This window comes from Boleophthalmus pectinirostris, unplaced genomic scaffold, assembly GCF_026225935.1.
Source record: "Boleophthalmus pectinirostris isolate CB_2022bp ecotype Guang Dong unplaced genomic scaffold, ASM2622593v1 HiC_scaffold_15, whole genome shotgun sequence".
Taxonomy (NCBI): Eukaryota; Metazoa; Chordata; class Actinopteri; order Gobiiformes; family Gobiidae; genus Boleophthalmus; species Boleophthalmus pectinirostris.
Genome location: NW_026571070.1, coordinates 25,270,243 through 25,290,021, shown reverse-complemented (window position 1 = coordinate 25,290,021; position 19,779 = coordinate 25,270,243). Strand labels below are relative to the sequence as shown.

The 19,779-nt window shown below is 39.6% G+C and overlaps 1 protein-coding gene across 2 annotated transcripts in view; it reads left to right on the top strand.

Annotated features, from left to right (window-relative positions):
* The window catches only part of LOC110165532 (RNA-binding Raly-like protein), a 207,526-nt gene that overhangs the window by 173,888 nt on the left and 13,859 nt on the right, over nt 1-19,779 (top strand). For both annotated transcript variants that reach the window (XM_055150957.1, XM_055150956.1), the window contains exons 6-7: nt 3,079-3,248; nt 13,289-13,327. In XM_055150957.1, coding sequence (XP_055006932.1) covers nt 3,079-3,248; nt 13,289-13,321 — 203 coding nt within the window. In that variant the 3' untranslated portion in view covers nt 13,322-13,327. The remainder of the gene's footprint in view (nt 1-3,078; nt 3,249-13,288; nt 13,328-19,779) is intronic.

The following is a 19,779-nucleotide window of genomic DNA, read 5'->3' as shown; positions in this document are numbered from 1 at the left end:
ACATGCTCTCCCTCTTCTCTTTCTCTCCTCTTTCTGTCTCTCTCTTACCCTCTTCTCCTCTCTCGTGCCCTGTCTTGTTCTCTCTCTCTCTTTCTCTCTTTCTCTCTTTCCCTTCATTTCTCTCTACCGCTCTCTCATGCACATTCTTTCTCTCCTTCCATCTTTTCTCTCACCCCCTCTCTCTTTCTGTCCTTCTCTCTCTCTCACACACACACACTGCCTCTCCCTCTCTTTTTCTCCTCTCACCTTCTCTCTTTTTTCCTCTCTCAACAGGCAACACACTGTCCTTCTCTTTCTTTCCATCTCTCTCTCTCTCATCTATCTCTTTCATTCTGTTCTCTCTTTTTCATTCTCTTTATCTCTCTCACAATCTCTCTCTTTCTCTCTCAGTCTCTCTTTCCCTCTCACACTCTCTCTCCCTCTTTCTTCCTCTCTGTTTCTTTCCTCTCTCACACACACACTCCCTCCTCTCTCTATCTCTCCTTCTCTTTGTCTCTCTCTCTCTCCTCTCTTTCTCTCCCTCTTTCTTTCTGTCCTCTCCCTCCCTCTCTGCCTTGTCTCTGTAACACACCTGACAGTGAGCAGTTTTGGGCAGGAGCTGTTACCTCGTGTTCTAAAATAGCAGCGTTGGGGAGTCACATGGCGTCTGTAGCAGAGGCGAGGAGACAGATGGTAGACGGGACCACTTGGAGCCTTGTTAAGGTCAGGCCCGTGGTGGGTGCGCTGTCAGCTCGTGCCCAGAGGGGGACAAAATGACCCCCAGCCATATCTGTCCTACACTGTCTGGAAATAGTTCTCTTAGAAACAAAACTGCAATGATTTTAACTGTTCCATTGATTTCAGGCGAACTTTAAATGTGTCAGGAAGCATGAAACTGGGACAAGCTTAGAGAAGACTTACTCTGCTTGTGCTAGAATCTATGATAAATCTGACACCCATGGCTTATTGTTATAAGTTTTATATTTTAAATCACACTATTGATGACTTAATAAAAGAGACAAGTGAGCTGACTTCGTGTTAGAAAACTGCGGAGCCCAGTGGGAGCTGTCGTCACTGTAAACGTCATCGCAACAAAGGCTATGTTCAGACTGCAGCCTGAAGCGACCCAAATCTGATTTTTTCTCCCCTATGCGACCTGTATCTTTAGCCAGGCTGGTGCCACCTAGTGCCTCTGCTCAATTTAATTTTTCTCCAGCAACTAGGTCAGGAATCAAAATACAACAGACGGTTCGCAAAAACCTCAGAAGTGCGAGTTCAGGCACCAGCCAATCACCAAAGAGTGATATATTCAGTGTTGTCAACGATTCATGACATCGAGGATTTAAAGCCGGAATAAAGAGAATATTTGGTGAATTTCATCAAGTGGAAAGACGTTATTGCCCTTCTTCCTACAGGATTTGGGAAAAGCTTAATATACCAGTTAGCCCCGTTAGTTAGCACATTACATACAACACGACCAAATAGCAGAGATTGGTTAAATGATAAAAAAGTACCTGTCTAGTCTATGGAGGGAAAGCGAGGTTAGTGAGTTAATTAATATTTGGGGGGGAACACTGTATACAGGCCAAATTGGAGGGGTGTTATCAGAACCAGGCGGTTTCTGAAATGATTGCCAAAGAAATGGGAGAGCGCGGTCCTGGCTCCAATGGCAATGTAAAATAAAGAGCCTGCGAGCCAAATACAAGGAGGCTAAAGACTCAAACAAACGAAGAGGCTGTGGACGTGTAACCTGTCCATGTCACGAAGAACTGGACCATATTTTGTGAGACAAGCCCAGCGTTTAGACAACTTTCGTAAACACTGAGCATGTTCAGTGTGTATGAAGTCGTCGTGTCCTCCAATGTGTATGCGAGACACTTTTGGGGCATTTAAAGTTGGAAGCTGGAGATCACAGTTAATTGGAAATGGGAATGACCACGCAAAAAAATCTGATTTCACGAAAAAATCCGAAGTGAGCATTAAGCCCTGCAGTCTGAACATAGCCAAAGAGCCACACAGCTGTCAGTACCTCCTATGGATAGCTGTACATCACCCTAGCAACCTGCATTTTTTTTTTTCCATTTGTACTAAATTGACTACGCTACACTTCTGAATCCTACTCCTGTCACAAATTAAGGAAATAAAATTCAAGAACAAAGTTAGTACAGAGCAATAGGTCTATGCCAGTGGTGGTGAAAATGGGAGTTGCTCGGCAAAATGGCATTGAATCACGAATCACGTCGAGTGCACGAATCAGTCCAAATACAACTTTGTTTTTGAGATCTGCAAAATCTGAAAATTGCATGTATTGCCCTTGATGAAGACTGTTTGAAAATACTGCAAATAATAAATAATAAAAATCAAACAAACTTTTAGTCTAAAATCTGACATTATTGACCCATGAATCCAACTCAAGATCTGAAGCGGGCTCCCTGGACTCCTCCTGACAAGTTTTTCCAATGACTTTGAACGATGAGTCAAATACAAAACACTAATTTCCCCATTGAGACCCGGTTGTTTTCCATACTTTTAATCTTTTAGACTTAATTGGCTGAAACTAGAGTTGGGTGATATGACAATATAAATGTAATTGTGATCTGATCCTTGTGACAGTGTGCTATTTGGTGATAGCGTCGTAATGGGATTCAGGGCTTTTCTGATGATTGCAGGTCTACGCTCAAACACAAACACAGACACGGTTTTCTATTGGACAGTTTCTGAGTGATTGACAAGTAGTTTTAACCAATCACAGTGAAGTTTGACAATAATTATATTGCCTCCAAAAACTACTTTGTGTTCAAAAATTTGATGAAATTGAAATTGGCTCTAAAAGTTGTGATGTTTTTGTTTTTTGGTTTGTTTTTTCCATTCCTTAGCCAAGCCTAAACTGTTTCCACTGGTCACAAAGTAGTACTATTGGTGAATTGTTTGCCTGCCAATCTGAAGTATGGTTCCGTTCAAATTCCTTCAAGATTAAATATAACCATAATTTTAAACCTTGGACTCTATGTATGATTTGTTAGAAAGAACATCTTGAAAAATGCTCGACAACCGAAAATCAAACGGACTTACTTGATGTCATGTTTTGTTTTGTTCCAGAAGCTCAGAGGAAGTACGAGGACAACTGCGACTCCCTGCACGAGGAGTCCGTGTCCGAGGCGGCCGACAACTCCGGGGACGAGGGAGGGGAGGTGGTCCTGGGGACGGAGGCCGGAGAGATGAGCGACGGAGGGGTGGATGACTACGACGAAGAGGGCTCCCACCATCTGGTAAGAGCACCGAACACGCATATATAGGGTATTTCAAGGAGAGATGAAAAAGAGATAAGTGAGGGTGGTACGATGAATAATTTATTGAAAGATATAAGATAAGGGTGAGATAAGGATGTGGATTTGACAGGCTGAGGAGGCTAATGGTTCTGCTGCTGTGGTAGAAAAGGAGGAGGGTTGTTATTGTTGTCTGTATTTAAAATGGTAGGATGAATGAAAGAGTGCGAGTCCTTGTATAAAACTGGCTTGACAGGTGATTAGTTGAGTTGCAAAGGTAGGAAGGGACAAGGTTTTCCTAACTGAATTTATGCTCCAGTTTTTTACAAGTTTGTTTGTCACTTACTGTGCCTAAATTAGAACATCTGCTAACGCTGGCAAAATCACAAAAGTTGACAGTTTGTTTCCTGGATAGTTTTTGAATATACCAGAACTACAACACCACAACATAGTAACCTGGCAACCTAGCAAGATGGATTCTCTCAATATTTGTGTGTTCAAAAACTCACTCTATTCACACTTGCGTCACAACCCAGGAAGACGTCTGGAAACATGCAGTGACAACTTCCGGTGCAGTTCCCGACACTGCGCTCGCCGACCGACTGTGATAAAACCCACTGAAGTAAATGTAATCAGTGGTAAAATGAAGACTGCATGCATGTGTGCTCTTTAGAATCATCTTAAACTTGGCGCCCTCATCTCTTCTAGTTGCATATACCCAGTGCACTCAGTGAGGAAATTGATGAAAACTGAAGTACAGTCGTAATTGTTGATTAGGCAAATATAACGGACCGCTACAATGACATGTAGATGAAGAAAACTGGGACATTTTCACAATTTTTTTCTCGATTTTGTCAGACTACTGCGAACAGAGCCCGCTGGAACTTGTCATCGCATGTTTCCAAACGTCTTCCTGGTTTGTGACGTAAGCGTGAATAGAGCCTATTGCCCGTTTAACCAGTGGTTTAGACCAATCACAGAGCAGCATTGTGATCTGAGCAGAAGCCAGAGGTGAAGCACCCAAACCAACCAAAACAAACACAGGAACACCGACTAGACATTATCATTCAGTGTATATCCATTGTTTATCATGGGTACTTTTTTCTTTATACTAGTGGGAAAGTTTTTTTTATTTTTCAGTACTACTAAAATATCTGAGTTGTAGAGTGTTGAATAAATACTGTCCATGTCTTAGTAACTAACTACTAAAGTTTTCCATTCTGATATTTATTTATGGCAGCTGATATTTTCACAATTTAAAGTAGTTTCAGTATTGTTGGTTATTGTCTGTATTTTCTTCAGCAACATATCACATTTCAAAATTTGTTATAGTGACAGACCTAACACTGACAGACATACTTTGGCCTATTTTAGCTATATAGACAAAAGTTTGAGTTCTACATTGTTGAGACACTTTGACCAATCAACTTCAAAAGTTTTATACCAGTGTTTCGCAACGACTGGGTCACAAGAGATTCCTTTTGGGTCTCCTTATCACAATCTGCATGTAGGTCTGCAATACACAGTCCTGATCTGTGACCTTATCATCATTCTGGATAAGTATTTCATCAGTATATCCTGTCCTCAGTGGGGCCAGTATTTCTATGCTTATTCCTTTCACTACTACATACATGTGTGAATTGGGATTTTCTATGCTCACAAAAATGAAGACAAAGCACAGAAACGGACTGAATGCTGCACCTCCTGCACCCCAGAGTGGAACGCACTACAAAAAAGACTCCTATCTCCCTATCTCATTAGAAATATTTTGTATAATTTCTATAATTTCTTTTTGTAATTATTTTATTGACTATTTTTTCCAGTATTGCTGGTTCAATTGAATGTTGAAAAGAAAAAGAAATGGGCTACAATTAATGTCCAAATAGGCAACTTATGGATCCTTTGATTGCTGATTCAATGACTGTTTTTCAATTACTGTTTAAAACTTGAATAATACTACTTGTTCAGAGAGACACGATCACTCAGTCAGTAATAAAATATCCTCATTAATGTTCACTAATGGTCAAATCCACCTTTATTTTGTGATTTACAAATAATGTCTATTGACTTTTAAAATATGGATCCACTGTTGAAACACTTTGACCAATCTGCTTCAAATGTTCGAGAAGATGTTCCACCTTTGTGCAGTTCCAGACGGATGTGTAGAATTAAAATACCACCCATATCAATTCGGCAGTAGCTACATGGTACTACTAGTGAAACTACATACAAGTATATGATAGTATTTTTTATTGGTATTTAAATCGAAACAGATGTGTTGCACGATGCGCAACCCTCTTACGTATATGTTGGTACACAAACGATTTCTTTCTCTAAGTCTCTCTTGCTTGAAATAGTACCAATATCCGAATCTACCTTTGTACTTCTACTTCTACACATTCTTTTGCCAGTCGTACCAACACCAGCGCACGAACGCACAACCCCCGACAGCCATGACATCCAAACACTTGAGTGGCCCGGAGTCTTCACCTTCTCAAAGTTAATAACCCAGAATTATTCATGACCACAGATCTGAACGGCTTTACATGAGTGAACGGTGAGGGCCCCTGCTCTGACAGTTGCTCCCACACACACACATACACACACACACACACACACAGACATACGCACACATACACTTATACTTACCATATATCCTATAAGATCCTATAATTAAGCCAGCTAACTCACAGAAGGTTATTTCACATCAACTCGCCGCAGATCTAATCATTAAGGCTTATCCGCACAGGGAGATCCAATTATATTTATTGTCATTTATTCATTTGATGCAGTAAATTATTCATACCTTTTAATGACCTGAGTTGATAAAGTGGTGGAGTGCGGGCTCAGAACTTCCGGAAAGTTCAAGGTGAGGCTTCGTCAACGATCTGTCTGCGCGGAGGTCTTCATCGCATTATGCACCACAGAAGAAAAAGGTTGCATGTTTATTGGACAGAATGAAATATCAGGGCCTGACTTTCTTCTCAAAGTTTTGGAATAAATTAAGAACTTATGTGTTACAAAAACCATGACTTGTGACTCGTGACTCTTATCTTGAGCTGAACTCTTTTTGATCCATGACAAAATACTGTCGCATAATATTAAAGGGCCCATTTTACGCCATTTCCTGATCTATTTTCTAATATTGTTTCCATCACAAACATACTTGGAGTTGTGTTTTGTTTCACTCACACATGTTTAACTCACAATCTCTGCATATTTAGGCTGAGTTCTATTTTATGATGTCATGTGCTAAAGACCTGGAATTGACAATCTCTACTGAACAAAAGGTAAAAAGTAGATATTAACTTGAAAACTACCACTACATGACATCACAAGTTGGAACCGAGCATTTTGAGTTTTGGAGATGTAGACAAACCAATAATAAAGATTTACTCAAAGATCTGTGAATGAAACAAAACACAACTCTGGGTCTATTTTTTAAGTTGGCTTAAAGCTCACAAGAATCTATTTTGTGTAATGTAGGATCTTCGGTATTGTTCTGGAGTTGTGTTTTGGTTGGCATTAAAATTACCCATCTTCATTGAGACAAACAGGTGATATCATTAGGCCTAGTCATACGTCAGATCTTTGTGTAGGCGAGTCCAACCACTGTAAGAATGCATTTACTTTTGAGGTACTTTTGAGCTATAAATACCTCTTAAATTTTAACAAAGTTATGTTGTTGTCCCCTCGTCAAATAAATACCTGTGTTGTATTTTGCGTCATTTATCTTTGTTTCATTAATCCATTAATACAAAGTCGTCTTCTCTGCGCAAACAAAAAAATATTCAGTTCACATTTTACCTGGATTTTTAAAATTTGTATTTAAATCGAAACAGATGTGTTGTACGATGTGCCATCCTCTTATGTATGTTGGTACACAAATCATTTCTTTCTCTCCAAGTCTCTTGTTTGAAGTAGTTCTAATAACCTTTGTACTTCTACCACTACACATTCTTTTGCCACTCTTATCAACACCAGGACATTTTACCTGGATTGTTGCCTCACAGGTAAAAATCCAAACTTCTTCTTTGCAGTTTTAAGCCCATAAACCATCACCAGACTTATTTTGCAGTCAAATTGTGTTCACAACAAACACATTTAGCATAGCATTCACAGAAAATAAAGGCTTAATTTGTAAATTCCCTTTGCTGACAGCAGGGGGAGCTCTAATGTATAAATAACACACTGTAAATGGTAGAGTAGTTTATAGTGTATTTTCCATATATACTGTAACTATGCATAATGTAGATATAATTTAAAGTTAGAAAATCTGAAATACTTATCTCAAGGCGACTAAAAGCATGTTTTGTGAAAGGAAATTAAAGTCACATGAATGAAAAAACTGAGTCCTTGTGTAACTAAAGGCTGCAGACCTGCTGAGCTTCATATTAAAACATTCTTTGGATATTTTTTTTTACATTTTGTTCATATCCGAGAGTGATCTAAAACGCATGACCTCTTTATCTGATTTCACACCTGGTCAGAGCTGTGATAGTGAAGCAATTACCCCGGCCACATGCTGCTTCCCTTATTCATATCGAGCAGCCTTTCTCTATCAAACTATATTAACCTTTAGCGGCTAAACTAACCAGCGGGTGTCCAGGATCATTTAGTAGATCTTTTACAGGGGGAAGGGTAATTTTCTCCCATTCTGATAGCTATCATTTTATTTTTTTACTTGGCTTCATAATGCCTAATGCATTGGTAATTCTCTTGGCATGGCGGTAACGGGGTGAAAAGCTTCCGTTTACAGTCTAGAGTCTGATGATGTCATAATCTCAGATGGTGGGCAAGGGCTTTTGTAGCACTAAGGGAGATTTACTGGTTTTGAAAGGAATAAGGAAATCAGATAATGATGGATACTGAAAATAGTATTGAAACTGGATACTCATTTGAGCAAGTATCGATACTAAAAAAAAGTCACATACACAGGACAGAAATGAACCTTTTCTGAATAGCTTTAAAATGATCTTGAGCTGTACCAGAGTATAAGAGCACACAGACTAGTATACACTCATGGACCACTGTGGGACCAGCCTGGACCACTGAGGGATTACACAGATATAAAACAACATAGTAATATAAAAGAAAGTACTACAATTTAGAGTGAGAGAGGTACTTTATTGATCCCTAGGGAAATCCAAGTGTTGCAAACTGTTGCAGTTTTTCCACTGCACTTGGAGAGTAGAGTTTAATGTTGAAAATTACATTCTACAGTCTAAACAACTCTTCTCCTGTGGACCTGGGTTCATTTAGTGAAACCAGTTGTTTCAAACTTAGGTGTCAAAATGGACCCTGATCTAAACTTTGATCAGCAAATAAGTGCCGACAACCAATCCCTGGACTATTGTAATGCACTTTGCCGGCTCGACTTTTAACCGGTACCTGGAAACACGAGAGCATCTCACCTGTTTTAGCCTCTCTCTATTGGCTCCCAGTGTACTTTAGAGTCAAGTTCAAAATGATTTTATTTACCTTTAAGTGTTTACACAGCCTATCGCCCTCTTAACTCGCAGACGTGATCCACCCTTACGCCCCCTCTCTCACTCTCAGGTAAGCAGACCCGCTGCAACTCACTGTCCCAAAGACTAAACTTGAGCTTCATGGGGACTGTGCATTTTCTGTTGGTGCCCCATGGCTGTGGAATCAGTTGATCAAATCAGTTGAGTCTAGACCTGTTTTTAAATAACTCCTAAAAACACACTTTTTTTTCACTGGCTTTTAACAAGTGACATGTGCATTTTTTGTTGTTAATTAACTTCAGTATCTTCAGTATGTTTTTTTTTAAGTAGTTTTGTGACTTTAACTGTGATTGTCCTTGTCTACTCTATGTTTGTGGACAGCACTTTGGCGAGTGGTAAAGGTGCTTTATAAATAAAGTTGGTATGGTATGGTTAACAAATCCTTGCTATTTCGAAATTTTAGTGTCATGACAGTACTACCAAGGAGACATCTTTAGACCAAGCTCTAGTTCAGATGTGTGGGAGGCGAGCCCAACCCATAGTCTCAGATGGTGTGGCTATGGCAGATTTACTGTTTTTGTAAGAAATCTCCAAAATTGTAATCCACAAACCTTAAGCCTTATTATTATTTGTTTTGTTTGGATTCAGTCTAGCACCCCGCAACATTAATCTCATCAAGTCTTTTCAACTGACAACGATCACGCCTTTAGATTTTAATAATGGCACCGCTTTCTGAAGCAGTTATGAAAAAAACAATTTCACTTATTTGTTCTGACAGAGAAGACGTCGTGCCAGTTTTTCTTTCATGTGGATCGGCCCAGTAATGACATGAAAATGAACCATAAACCAGGTCAACAAATCTGCAATCTGACAGTTAAACAGCAGATTCTACCATAGAGTTCTGACCTCTGCTTCAGCTCAGTGTTCATCTACAGGGACTCTACAATGCTCTGATGTCATAACCCATTAATAAAATAAATAATATTAAACGCAATTTGTATTTGTATGTCTAAAAACATCATTTCCTACATTACACATTAAGTACTGAATTAATGTATTATGTACTGGTCCATAGAGCTGGGTATCATTAAGAAGTTGCTGATATGATGCGTACCTCCATATATAGGCCACGATACGATATCTGTCTCGATACAGTGCACTTTCAGTTCGATACGATATATTTTAAATCAATTTGATATGGTTCAATAAAAAATAAAGGCTAAATCATGGCTGTGAACCTAAAAGTCTTAGTTAAACCACTTCTTGTGCAAAGTTCACATAAAACACACACATGAACAAGTGAACATGTCAAATGTGTCACATAAGCGAGTTTCCTTCCACTGAACAAGCAACAAAACTATAGCTCTGTTACAAAATCATTGAGTAAAATATACCAAATCTCTCTTCAAATCTCTCTCTTGGAAATATATCGATACAGCAGCCCACTATATCGTTACTGTATCATCACATTAAACGATACAATATATTGTTATTCTGATATTTTTGCACACTCTGGTCCATAGGCGTATACTAGTCTTGGTGGTTTTATACTTGTTCTGCTACAACTCATCAGTGGTGGAGGAAGAACTCAATTTTATGAAGTAATAGTAGAGATACAGGAGCCAAATATTACTCAAGTAAAAGTAAATGTATCACATGAAAAAATCTACTTAAGTAAAACAATTGAAGAAGTTTTAAAAATGTACTTAAAGAGTAAAAAGTATTTTGCTGAGATTTTTTGAAGAATTAAAGCCTCAAATGTAGTGATTTCGAAAAAGAATTTAACAGATTTTACTGATTTTCAATTGATTTCTTAATTTTTTCTAGCTGTTTTTGTGTATTTGGTTTACTCAAAATTGGGAAATTAACTCAAATTAAATGGTCTCAAACTATAAAGAAAAGTACTTTTTACTTTTCAATCCTAAAATTTAGTGGAGTAGAAAGTACAGATACATGCTCTCAAATGTAGTGAAGTAAAAGTAAAAAGTATCCACTGCAAAATGTAGTTAAGTCAAGTACAGATACCTAAAAATATTGCACTTTTACTTTGGTACGTACTTACTTTGTTACATTGATCAATTAGTATCTGATTTCCTATACTCTTAACAACTCTAGTGCGGCTTACCTTTTCCTCCCCCATTTCTCCACCTTCCAGGAATGGTTTCGACTGCGTGCCCTTTTTATTCGATCCCACTGTCCATATTTCAGGATGGAGCCGCGATCTCTGAGGCAATTACCCTGTAGCCGGCCCGTGCTTGTGGCCATGCTTTCTCTATTAAGTCTTATTTATTAGCCATTTAGCAGCTAAGCGTCGCTATGGCCATCCCCACCGCTAATGGAGCAGATTATTTTTCTAGCAAAGCGTTGGCTGGATTTATTTGTTTCTTGAAGGTCACATTGATCACAGATGGCGATAATGTACTGCAAACAGGGGCCTGCTCGGAGCCACAGCCGCTCTTGTTCGGCATACATCAGCACTGACCTTTGGGAGATTTAACACAGGAACAAAACTGCTGGCTCACCGCTGCAAGCCCGGTTAAAGGAGACATATGAGCCAACTTTATGAGCGATTACCAAGGTTCTGTTGTGGTTTTTTCATCACGAACATGTATTTTTTTGTTTTGTAATTTTGGTATATTTGAGCTGTTTTACACTGAAGATCTCAAACCCCTGTTGCACTGGTGTACGTCATTAAGTGATAATCCAGTGAATTGGGGGGGGGCTGATCTAGGTCCGGGACCAGAGCAGCTTTGACTCCAAGCCTCCACAGGGTCCGAGCCCCAGCTTCGAGTTCCGGCCCTGCCATGGGCTCTGATGGACCGTGACTGATGGACCAGACCGGAGACCATGACGTCCGGTCTGGTCCCAGTCTGTTCCCGGCCTAGTCTCGGTCTCAGTCCCGGTCTGGTCCCGGTCTCAGGGTGCTTTCACACAGACAGTAGTTGGTGCGCACCAAACGGTCCAAACAGACAGCAGATCCACACAAACTATTCCAAGCAGCGGAAGCAGCTCCGGTTCTGTTCGGGCTCAGATGAGCTGGAGCGGGGAGTGATGTTAGGAGCCTCGGCCTGAGAGGTGCTTTACCCGGGGAAGAACCAAATTTAGGACAAATGGTCAAAACAATAACCAACCAAACTGGATTCACGTTTTTGTCCGGATACTTTGCACCACCTCGGAACCAACCATGACGGGACTGAGACCAGGACCAGACTGGAGCTGAGACCAAGACCAGGCTGGGTGCAGACCGGGACCAGACCGGGGGCTCAGAGCCCACGGCAGGGCCGGAGGTCGAAGCTGAGGCTCGGACCCCCCGGAGGCTCGGAGTCAAAGCTCGGAGTCCGCTCTGATCCCGGTCTGGTGCCCGCTCTGGTCCCGCTCTGGTCCCGGTCTGGTCTCGGTCTCAGTCTGGTCCCGCTCTGGTCCCGGACCTGGATCAGTCCTGGTTCAGTCCGTATGCAGTGCAAAAGTCCAGCATCGCAGTCACGGAAGTCACGTAAACGGCCGTTATCCGTTTTTTCCATTCTTCATTTAAACACAAAATCGAAAACTGAAAAAATTAATCGTTATCCGTTTTTAAATTTTGCATTTGGAGACAAATAATGAAGAAAACAGTTGTTTTTTCGTTTTCTTATTTTTGGTTTTATATTGAAAAACGAATGAAGGAATGATACATAGATTGTTCTGGTTTGTGGAACAATCAGAGTGATGATTTTAAACAGTCCAACACTGTAGAAGCCTTTTAAAGAGAGTATAGGGTGTTATATTATGGAAAATATGGAGCTCTGGAGTTGATGAATTATGCATTGGGTTTTGTTTGTTTTAATTTATATTTTGTCTCTCATATGTACAATTAGCGGAGTTGTTCATGCGTTTGGTACCTTTGTTTCAGCTCGGACCCTTCCTGTCATGACCCAAGTAGTCGTGGTTTATGTTTTGTTTTTATTTTGTAATTCTGCAAATGATTTAATAAAAAATAAAAAAAAAAAAGTACACCAGATATGTACACCAACAATACACTGGATATATGGTCGATATACTGTAGGATGTCTGTGCTCTCTGTTGGTCTCTGTACTTTGACTATTGTGTGAAATCCTTTGCTGATAGATTTTGGTTACTCACAAATGTTTGCTTTTGGCTATTATGTTTGAATTTCTATATAGAAAATGACAGAGTTTTGGCTGAAGTTCTTTACTTCTAGTATTGAAAAAAAAAATAAGTGAATTTAATTTATGAGTGTGTATGTTGAGGGCTGTGTCGAGGTTTGTGAGAAAGAACAGTTTGAACTGATGAGAAATGTTTCAAATTATTTGTCCTGTGCCTTTGTTCAAAATCAAACCATCAAATGATTGAAAAGAATTGTAAAGTAGGAATTTAATTAAGCTCTAAGGACAAACAGATCAGCTCACATAGATGGATCAGCCCAATATCTCAGTGGTGAAGGTGATGAGTAGATTGTTCTAAAATGTCTTAAAGTGATGGCAAAAAAAAACTTAAACAAATGTGCGTACTTTAAAGAATAATACATAAATAGCTGTGCGTCCTTCAATCGTAACTTTATGTTTTTCTGTTTTGCAGATAGAGAACCACGTATCGGACATTGACAACTGAAATCAGGTACGGATTTTGTGCTCTAGGTCAGATTAAACTTTGCTTGAATGGTTCAAAATGGTTCACAGTGAAGCGATTCAAAGACCAAGGCTGTTAGCGGCGGCCCTTTCATGTGCAGCCTCTCCATGATTCCGACCTTGGGAACTGTGAATATCTGAAAACAAGAAATTCCCATCAAATCATGTTTTTGTGCATGCTGATAGCAGGTGCTCAATTCACCAAGGCAACTGTAATTTCCAAAGATTTTCTGGTGTTTAATTGTTGCACAGCAGATGTCACTTCACTAAACTCAACTTTGTATCATGCCCAGAGGCCTTGGAGGAGCTTTCACACACTTTTACTCTTACTTTACTAATATATTTTACAGTGTAACAGTACTCTTACTTGAGTAATATAGTGTACAGTGTAACAGGACTATTACACTATACTTTTTACTGTTACCTTAGTAATTTCTTGGACCACTTTTACTTAAAGAGCCCATATTATGCTATTTTGTGATCTATGTTATAATGTTCATCAAAAACATACCTGGAGCTGTGTTTTGTTTCATTCATACACACACGTTTAACACACAAATCCTGCATATTTAGGAGTTCTTTAGTCAAATGGAAAACACTATGTTCCACCTTGTGATGTCATGTGGTAATAAAGGAAGTGCTCTACTGTGTTTTTAAACTCCATACACTTGACTCAGACTGGGATCATTTGGATGATTTCAACCCTTGTCTTTACTGAATTAAATGCAAAAGAAAACTGTTTACGTTAGGGGTGTAATGATACGTACCTCAGCTTTGAGGTCACGGTTCAGCTCATTTTTGGTACAGTATGGAACACGACAACCCTAGTTTTGTGAAGATTCATGTGGTCCGGAGGGACGTAGTCAAAGTGAGAGGCAACAGTTGTCAAGACAGCTGCCCTAACTATAAAGCACTGTGGGAAACACTGCCACCCTAATCAAAGACAAGTTCCCTTGTGAATATTAAAGAGCCAAGCCTTCCATGTAGCTGCACATGTAGTGATGGAGTGTAAACACACACAAATTGCATGAATTCACTCGAACACAGCCCTGTACCAAACTGAACGTCCCATACCAAAATGGTTCGGCACGAATACATGTTACACCCCTAGTTTACTTGAAAACTTACAAAGTGGAACAGAGCATTCTGAGCTTTGGGGATACAGACAGACTAATAATGCAGGATTACTCATGTGTGAATGAAACAAAACACAAAACCAGGTATGTTTTTGATGAGGTAACAACATCTTGACATGGCTTTCAGTCAGTCAGTTTTGCACTATAGAACCTTTAAGTAATAGCATGATTATTCCAAAAATGTATTACTGTAGTCTTGGCTACTCTGTACACCCCTCTGATCATAACAGAACTCACACAGAGCGAGAGAACCATAGAAACAGACATAGGCACATATTTCTTTCCCAAGACACAAAAAGTCATGACTCTGGCTTTAAATCTTCTTCTCATTACCGCGGCAACCAGCGTCACCGCCGCAAACGCCCGTCCGTCATCCCAAAACCCATAAGCTCCATGACATTTGGCTGACCAGCTCCTGCCCCGCTAATGCCCCAATCTGACAAAAGGGGGCCGTAATGGCTTTCCAATGGTCCAGAACTACCCCATAAACAACATCCATCTAATTGTAGCAGGGAGGACTAAAGTAAAGAGTTCCCTGCCAGCTCGCTCGCGGGGCCGGGGTAATGATCCAGGCATAGCATCAGTTAGTGGCGTTAGCTTCCTCGGTCGGGGGTTAGCGGCGCTTCTGGGTTAGCATGATGTAAGGATGAGTTAAGACCCGTGCGGCGCGTTCGGGGAGAGGAATCGGCTTGGGCTTTGGGGTACATGATCATGGTAATGGGGTCCTTTTGAAATTAAAAGTTGGAGTAGAAAAATCAAAGTGGAATTTTTGAGTAGATCACAGTGGGGGATGGAGATTTCACCTGCTAAAGAAATGTTTCGACATCTGTTAGGGGCTGAGATTAAAAATGTATCATTAAGAAACATGTGTTACAAAGGATTAGTGTTTGAACTCCTGCCTCATAGTGTGAAGATCCCGGGTTGGATTTCCAGAAGTTTTCATGTTCTCCCTGTGTATGGGTAGGTTTTCTTCATGTGCTCAATATCTGGAGATCGGTCACTCCTGCTCAAGGTTGCCCCAGTGACATTCAAAGATGGGTCCAATGCGAGGGACAAGTTTCTTTATATAGACAAAACAGTTTGCTTCACCCTTGATTCATTTATCAATAGTTTGGGCAGCATTCGTTTATAACAGCGGTCCCTAACCTTTTTTGCGCCAAGGACCGGTTTAATGTCAGACAATATTTTCACGGACCGGCCTTCGAGGTGTGGCAGATAAATGTGACCAAATAAAATGATACGACCAACACAAAAACTGTGGAATTTGGAAATATAATCATAAACGTTTCCAAAGACATCTGTTTTTTATTCATTTGTAATGGATGTAACAGAGAGTCATTTTTCAAAATAAAACATTCTTCGGACTCGGATAATAAATAAAACAGAACTAATGTGTTATTTATTTGTTCTGTACGGCCCGGTACCAAATGGGGGTTAGGGGCCGCTGGTTTATAAGACTTAACAACGTAAAGGGCCATATTACACAATTTTCTGATCTGTGTTATGATGTTGTGTCCTCATCGCAAATATACCTGGAGTTGTGTTTTGTTTCTTTAGCTGGTACCTTGAAAACTACCTGACATCACAAGGTGGAACAGAGCAATTTGAGCTTTGGAGATGTAGACAACCTAATAATTACTCAAACGCAGCTCCAGGTATGTTTTTGAGGAGGTAACGACATTCTAACATGGCTCAACGCTCACAAGAGTCAATTTTGCGTAATATAGGACCTTTAATATCTTAAAAAATATCTAAAAATGATTTCCTGACAAGCACGTCCAGAAGCATTTGAGCGACGACTGACATATTAATGTAAATGCTATACTAATACAAGAATTGAATACATTTCGAACAGATTTCTACTGGGTTTATTTAGACTTAATAACATATGGCATTTAGCGAGTTGCAAAGGAAATACTGCTACTTACATTTCACTGAATTGCAGTCATCGAAATGGTACTTTTGGTATGATTATTCAGTGGTCAGTGTTTACTCGCCAACCCGAAGGTCAGTGGTTCAATTTCTGCCAGACCCATGTCGCCCTTGTGTCCTCGAGCAAAACAATTCACCCACTTGCCTGTTCAGGAAGGACGTGTGCAATTTGTGGTGGTCGGATGTGCCTATATATCTCAGACTGGCATTCATTCTAATAGATGATTTTTTCAGACTAAAGTTTGAATATGAAAAAAAAGGGGGTTTTGGTGTTAAAATTATATTTTGTATGCATAATATGACATTTATTTTGCTGTATGTAAATATTTGTAAAGTTCCGTGATCAATGTACAGAAGCAACCATATAACCATTTTGAAACTATGTCATGAACAGGTGGGTTAATATAAGTTTTTCTTCCCACTCCTTTTCACGAAATGTGCTTTTCTCTTGTTTAGAATGTGTATGTAGTATATATGATTATTGTTTCTCTCTTGGCACAAACTTGAAATAAAAACGAATCAATCAATCAATATTAAAAGGCCCATTCACGCTCATCACTCACTCACACCCTCCTTCACATGTTCATTCACACATGTTTAACACACAAACCCTGCATAACAGAAAACACACTGTTCCACCTTGTGATGTCAGGAAGTGCTCCATTGTGTTTTAAAACTTCATGCCCCCTCACTAGAATAATTTGGATTGAATTTCTATTCTCTTCTAAACAAAAAGTAAGAGGTAGCTGTTAACTTGAATGAAACAAAACACAACTCCAGATCTGTTTTTGAGGAGATAACAACATTCTAACATGACCTAAAGCGCACAAGAGTCAATTTTGTGTAATATTGTCAGGGAATTTACCCCAACCTCAAATATTAAAGAACACGCCAGGGACACAGTGGTTGGTTTTACTTGCACAAGAGAGTCGCAAGGAGTAGGAGAGAGCTGCCTGTCTCATCCTAACTGAAGCTCTCTTCTCTCCATCAGCCTTTTATTGTAGAGCACACAATAAGCATACAGTAGGTTACTTTGAATACAGTACCTATTGTTCACATGTTGTCTCATGACTGACAAGCTTCCACTGACACAGCCCCCATTATACACAGGTTTCACATTCCAGGTGGTAGAGCCTCTAGCAATTCCCCAGAGTTCTGTGTTAACCTCATGATGTTTACCATTACTATTTGTTTCTCCCGGTACATTATCTTTAATGAGTCAGCCAATGCATCAGCAAGATCACCTGATACAGCTTGAACATAACAAGACAAGTAAAACAAAAAGCCAATGTTGATAACTTATACTACATCATGATTGCCTTTACATGAGAAATGCTTATAACATAAAAATTCTCTAACAAATATAAAAACTTTATGGATCAGAAGACCAAATTAACCCCCTTGGACCAGATCAGATGTGCAGCCTCTCTTCTGCCTACACAAGCAGCTTTCCACCGCTGAATACGAGGAGTGAACAAAATATAAATATAACAAAAGCCACCATCTTGTTTGTGTATTGTACGCAAACAATAGACCTGCTCTGTTCACCTCATAAGACTCTATAAACACAATAGCTGCTAACAGACTTTGTAATTAAGCGCCCAGGGCCTAAACACATTTATACTCCACAGACAACATCAAGATAAAGCTCACTCCACTGACAGCTCTTTGGCACTAATTCTTTGAACAGTCAGTGCACAGTACATAAACAGTAGCCCAATGGATTTCACCACAGATCAGTCTTGTCAAGATGCAATCCTGTACCAACTTTTGACGTTCCTGTTCCTGTCCTTACTTTAAAATCATCTTTAAAGTTCTGTAATTAAATTTGTCAAAAAAGAGACATTATGCATTTTTTTTTAGCTTTCTGCCATGTTATAATGTTGCTCCCTCATCAGAAACATGCCTGAAGAGGTTTAGATGTCATCCATTTAAGTTACAGTAATTTAGAGATCTTCTGTAGGCCCTATTCGAAACCTCCTTACAATTAGCTGTAAGATTCTGTCCAGTGCTCAGCCCTCAAGTCTACATCATCCATGTTCCCACACAACAATTCTCTATAAATATACAAATCCAGAATACAAAACTGTATACTACAACTTCACAAACCTGATGCGATGTACAGTAGTTTCATTAGCGGGCTGCACGGTGATTGTGTTGTTATAAGACTCTGAACTTGGCATGGAGGGCAAGAGTAGGGGAGACTTGGGCTATGTTCAGACTGCAGCCTGAAGTGACCCAAATCAGATTTTTTTTTTCGCCCCATGTGACCTGTATCTGATCTTTTAATGACAGTCTGAACGACACAGATCTGATTTTTTCACATGTGACCCAGGCCACTTGGATATGAGCTCCTAAAACCGATACATATCTGATCTTTTGACACGCAATTTTAGTCTGAATGGCCAGGTCTCATTCATCCCACCTACATGCTACAAATGTACACAAATGTTCTTCTTGTCATATGAAAACTGTGTCTGAACTCCTTGTGAGTGAAGCAGTGGAGATCACATACAAGTTGCATTTAATTGCAAATGTGAATGACCTTGCCAAAAAAAATTGGATTTCACCAAAAAATCTGAATTGAACATTAAGCCCTGCAGTCTGAACGCAGCCTTAGAGCATTAAAAATTAAAGCAAAACTTATAAAACATGTTAATATGTTGTTTTTGGAGAATATTTCATTACATTTTCAAAATGATAAAGATAACATGGTGATCTAAGATCTAGTCCACTAAGACATTCTGAGCATATTATAGTCACAGTAAAGAGTTTATAAGTGCATATCCCAGCTTTCAATGACCACAAACCAAGCCATTTGTTCTTAGCATCACTGCACTGATAACAACAACTAGCATGCTAACAGCACACCAGTTTTACTTTTAGGTTTGTGGTCAATAAAAACACTTTTTAATGATGCAGACCGTACACAGCAGTCTCATTTTGGGTTCATTTTTAGGTTATGCCATTATATCTGTACTGTGGGAGTACTTTTTAACTTTTTAATTGGATAAAAAGCCAGGCACAGTCTCTTTTAATTTCAAAATAATTTTGGTTTTATGCAAGTGCTTTGGCTAATCATCATACACAGGCAAAGCAGGTGGTGTATTGCCCAGGGGCACATAGGCACTGGTCAGAATGGGGACTGAACCACTAACGTTTAGATTAATAGACGATCACTTTACCACCAGGCCACAGCCATTTGAGTGTCGTAGCGTTGACAAGCACTCAGCGCATTAGCAGAAATGGAGTTTTACAACGTTAGCTTACAGCCGTTCATTAAAATTGCACTAGCTGTCAACCTGCATTAAACATCCACCACTATGGAGACGCTAAAGGGAAACCTAAATAATCGTGTCGTTTTAAAAGCTGA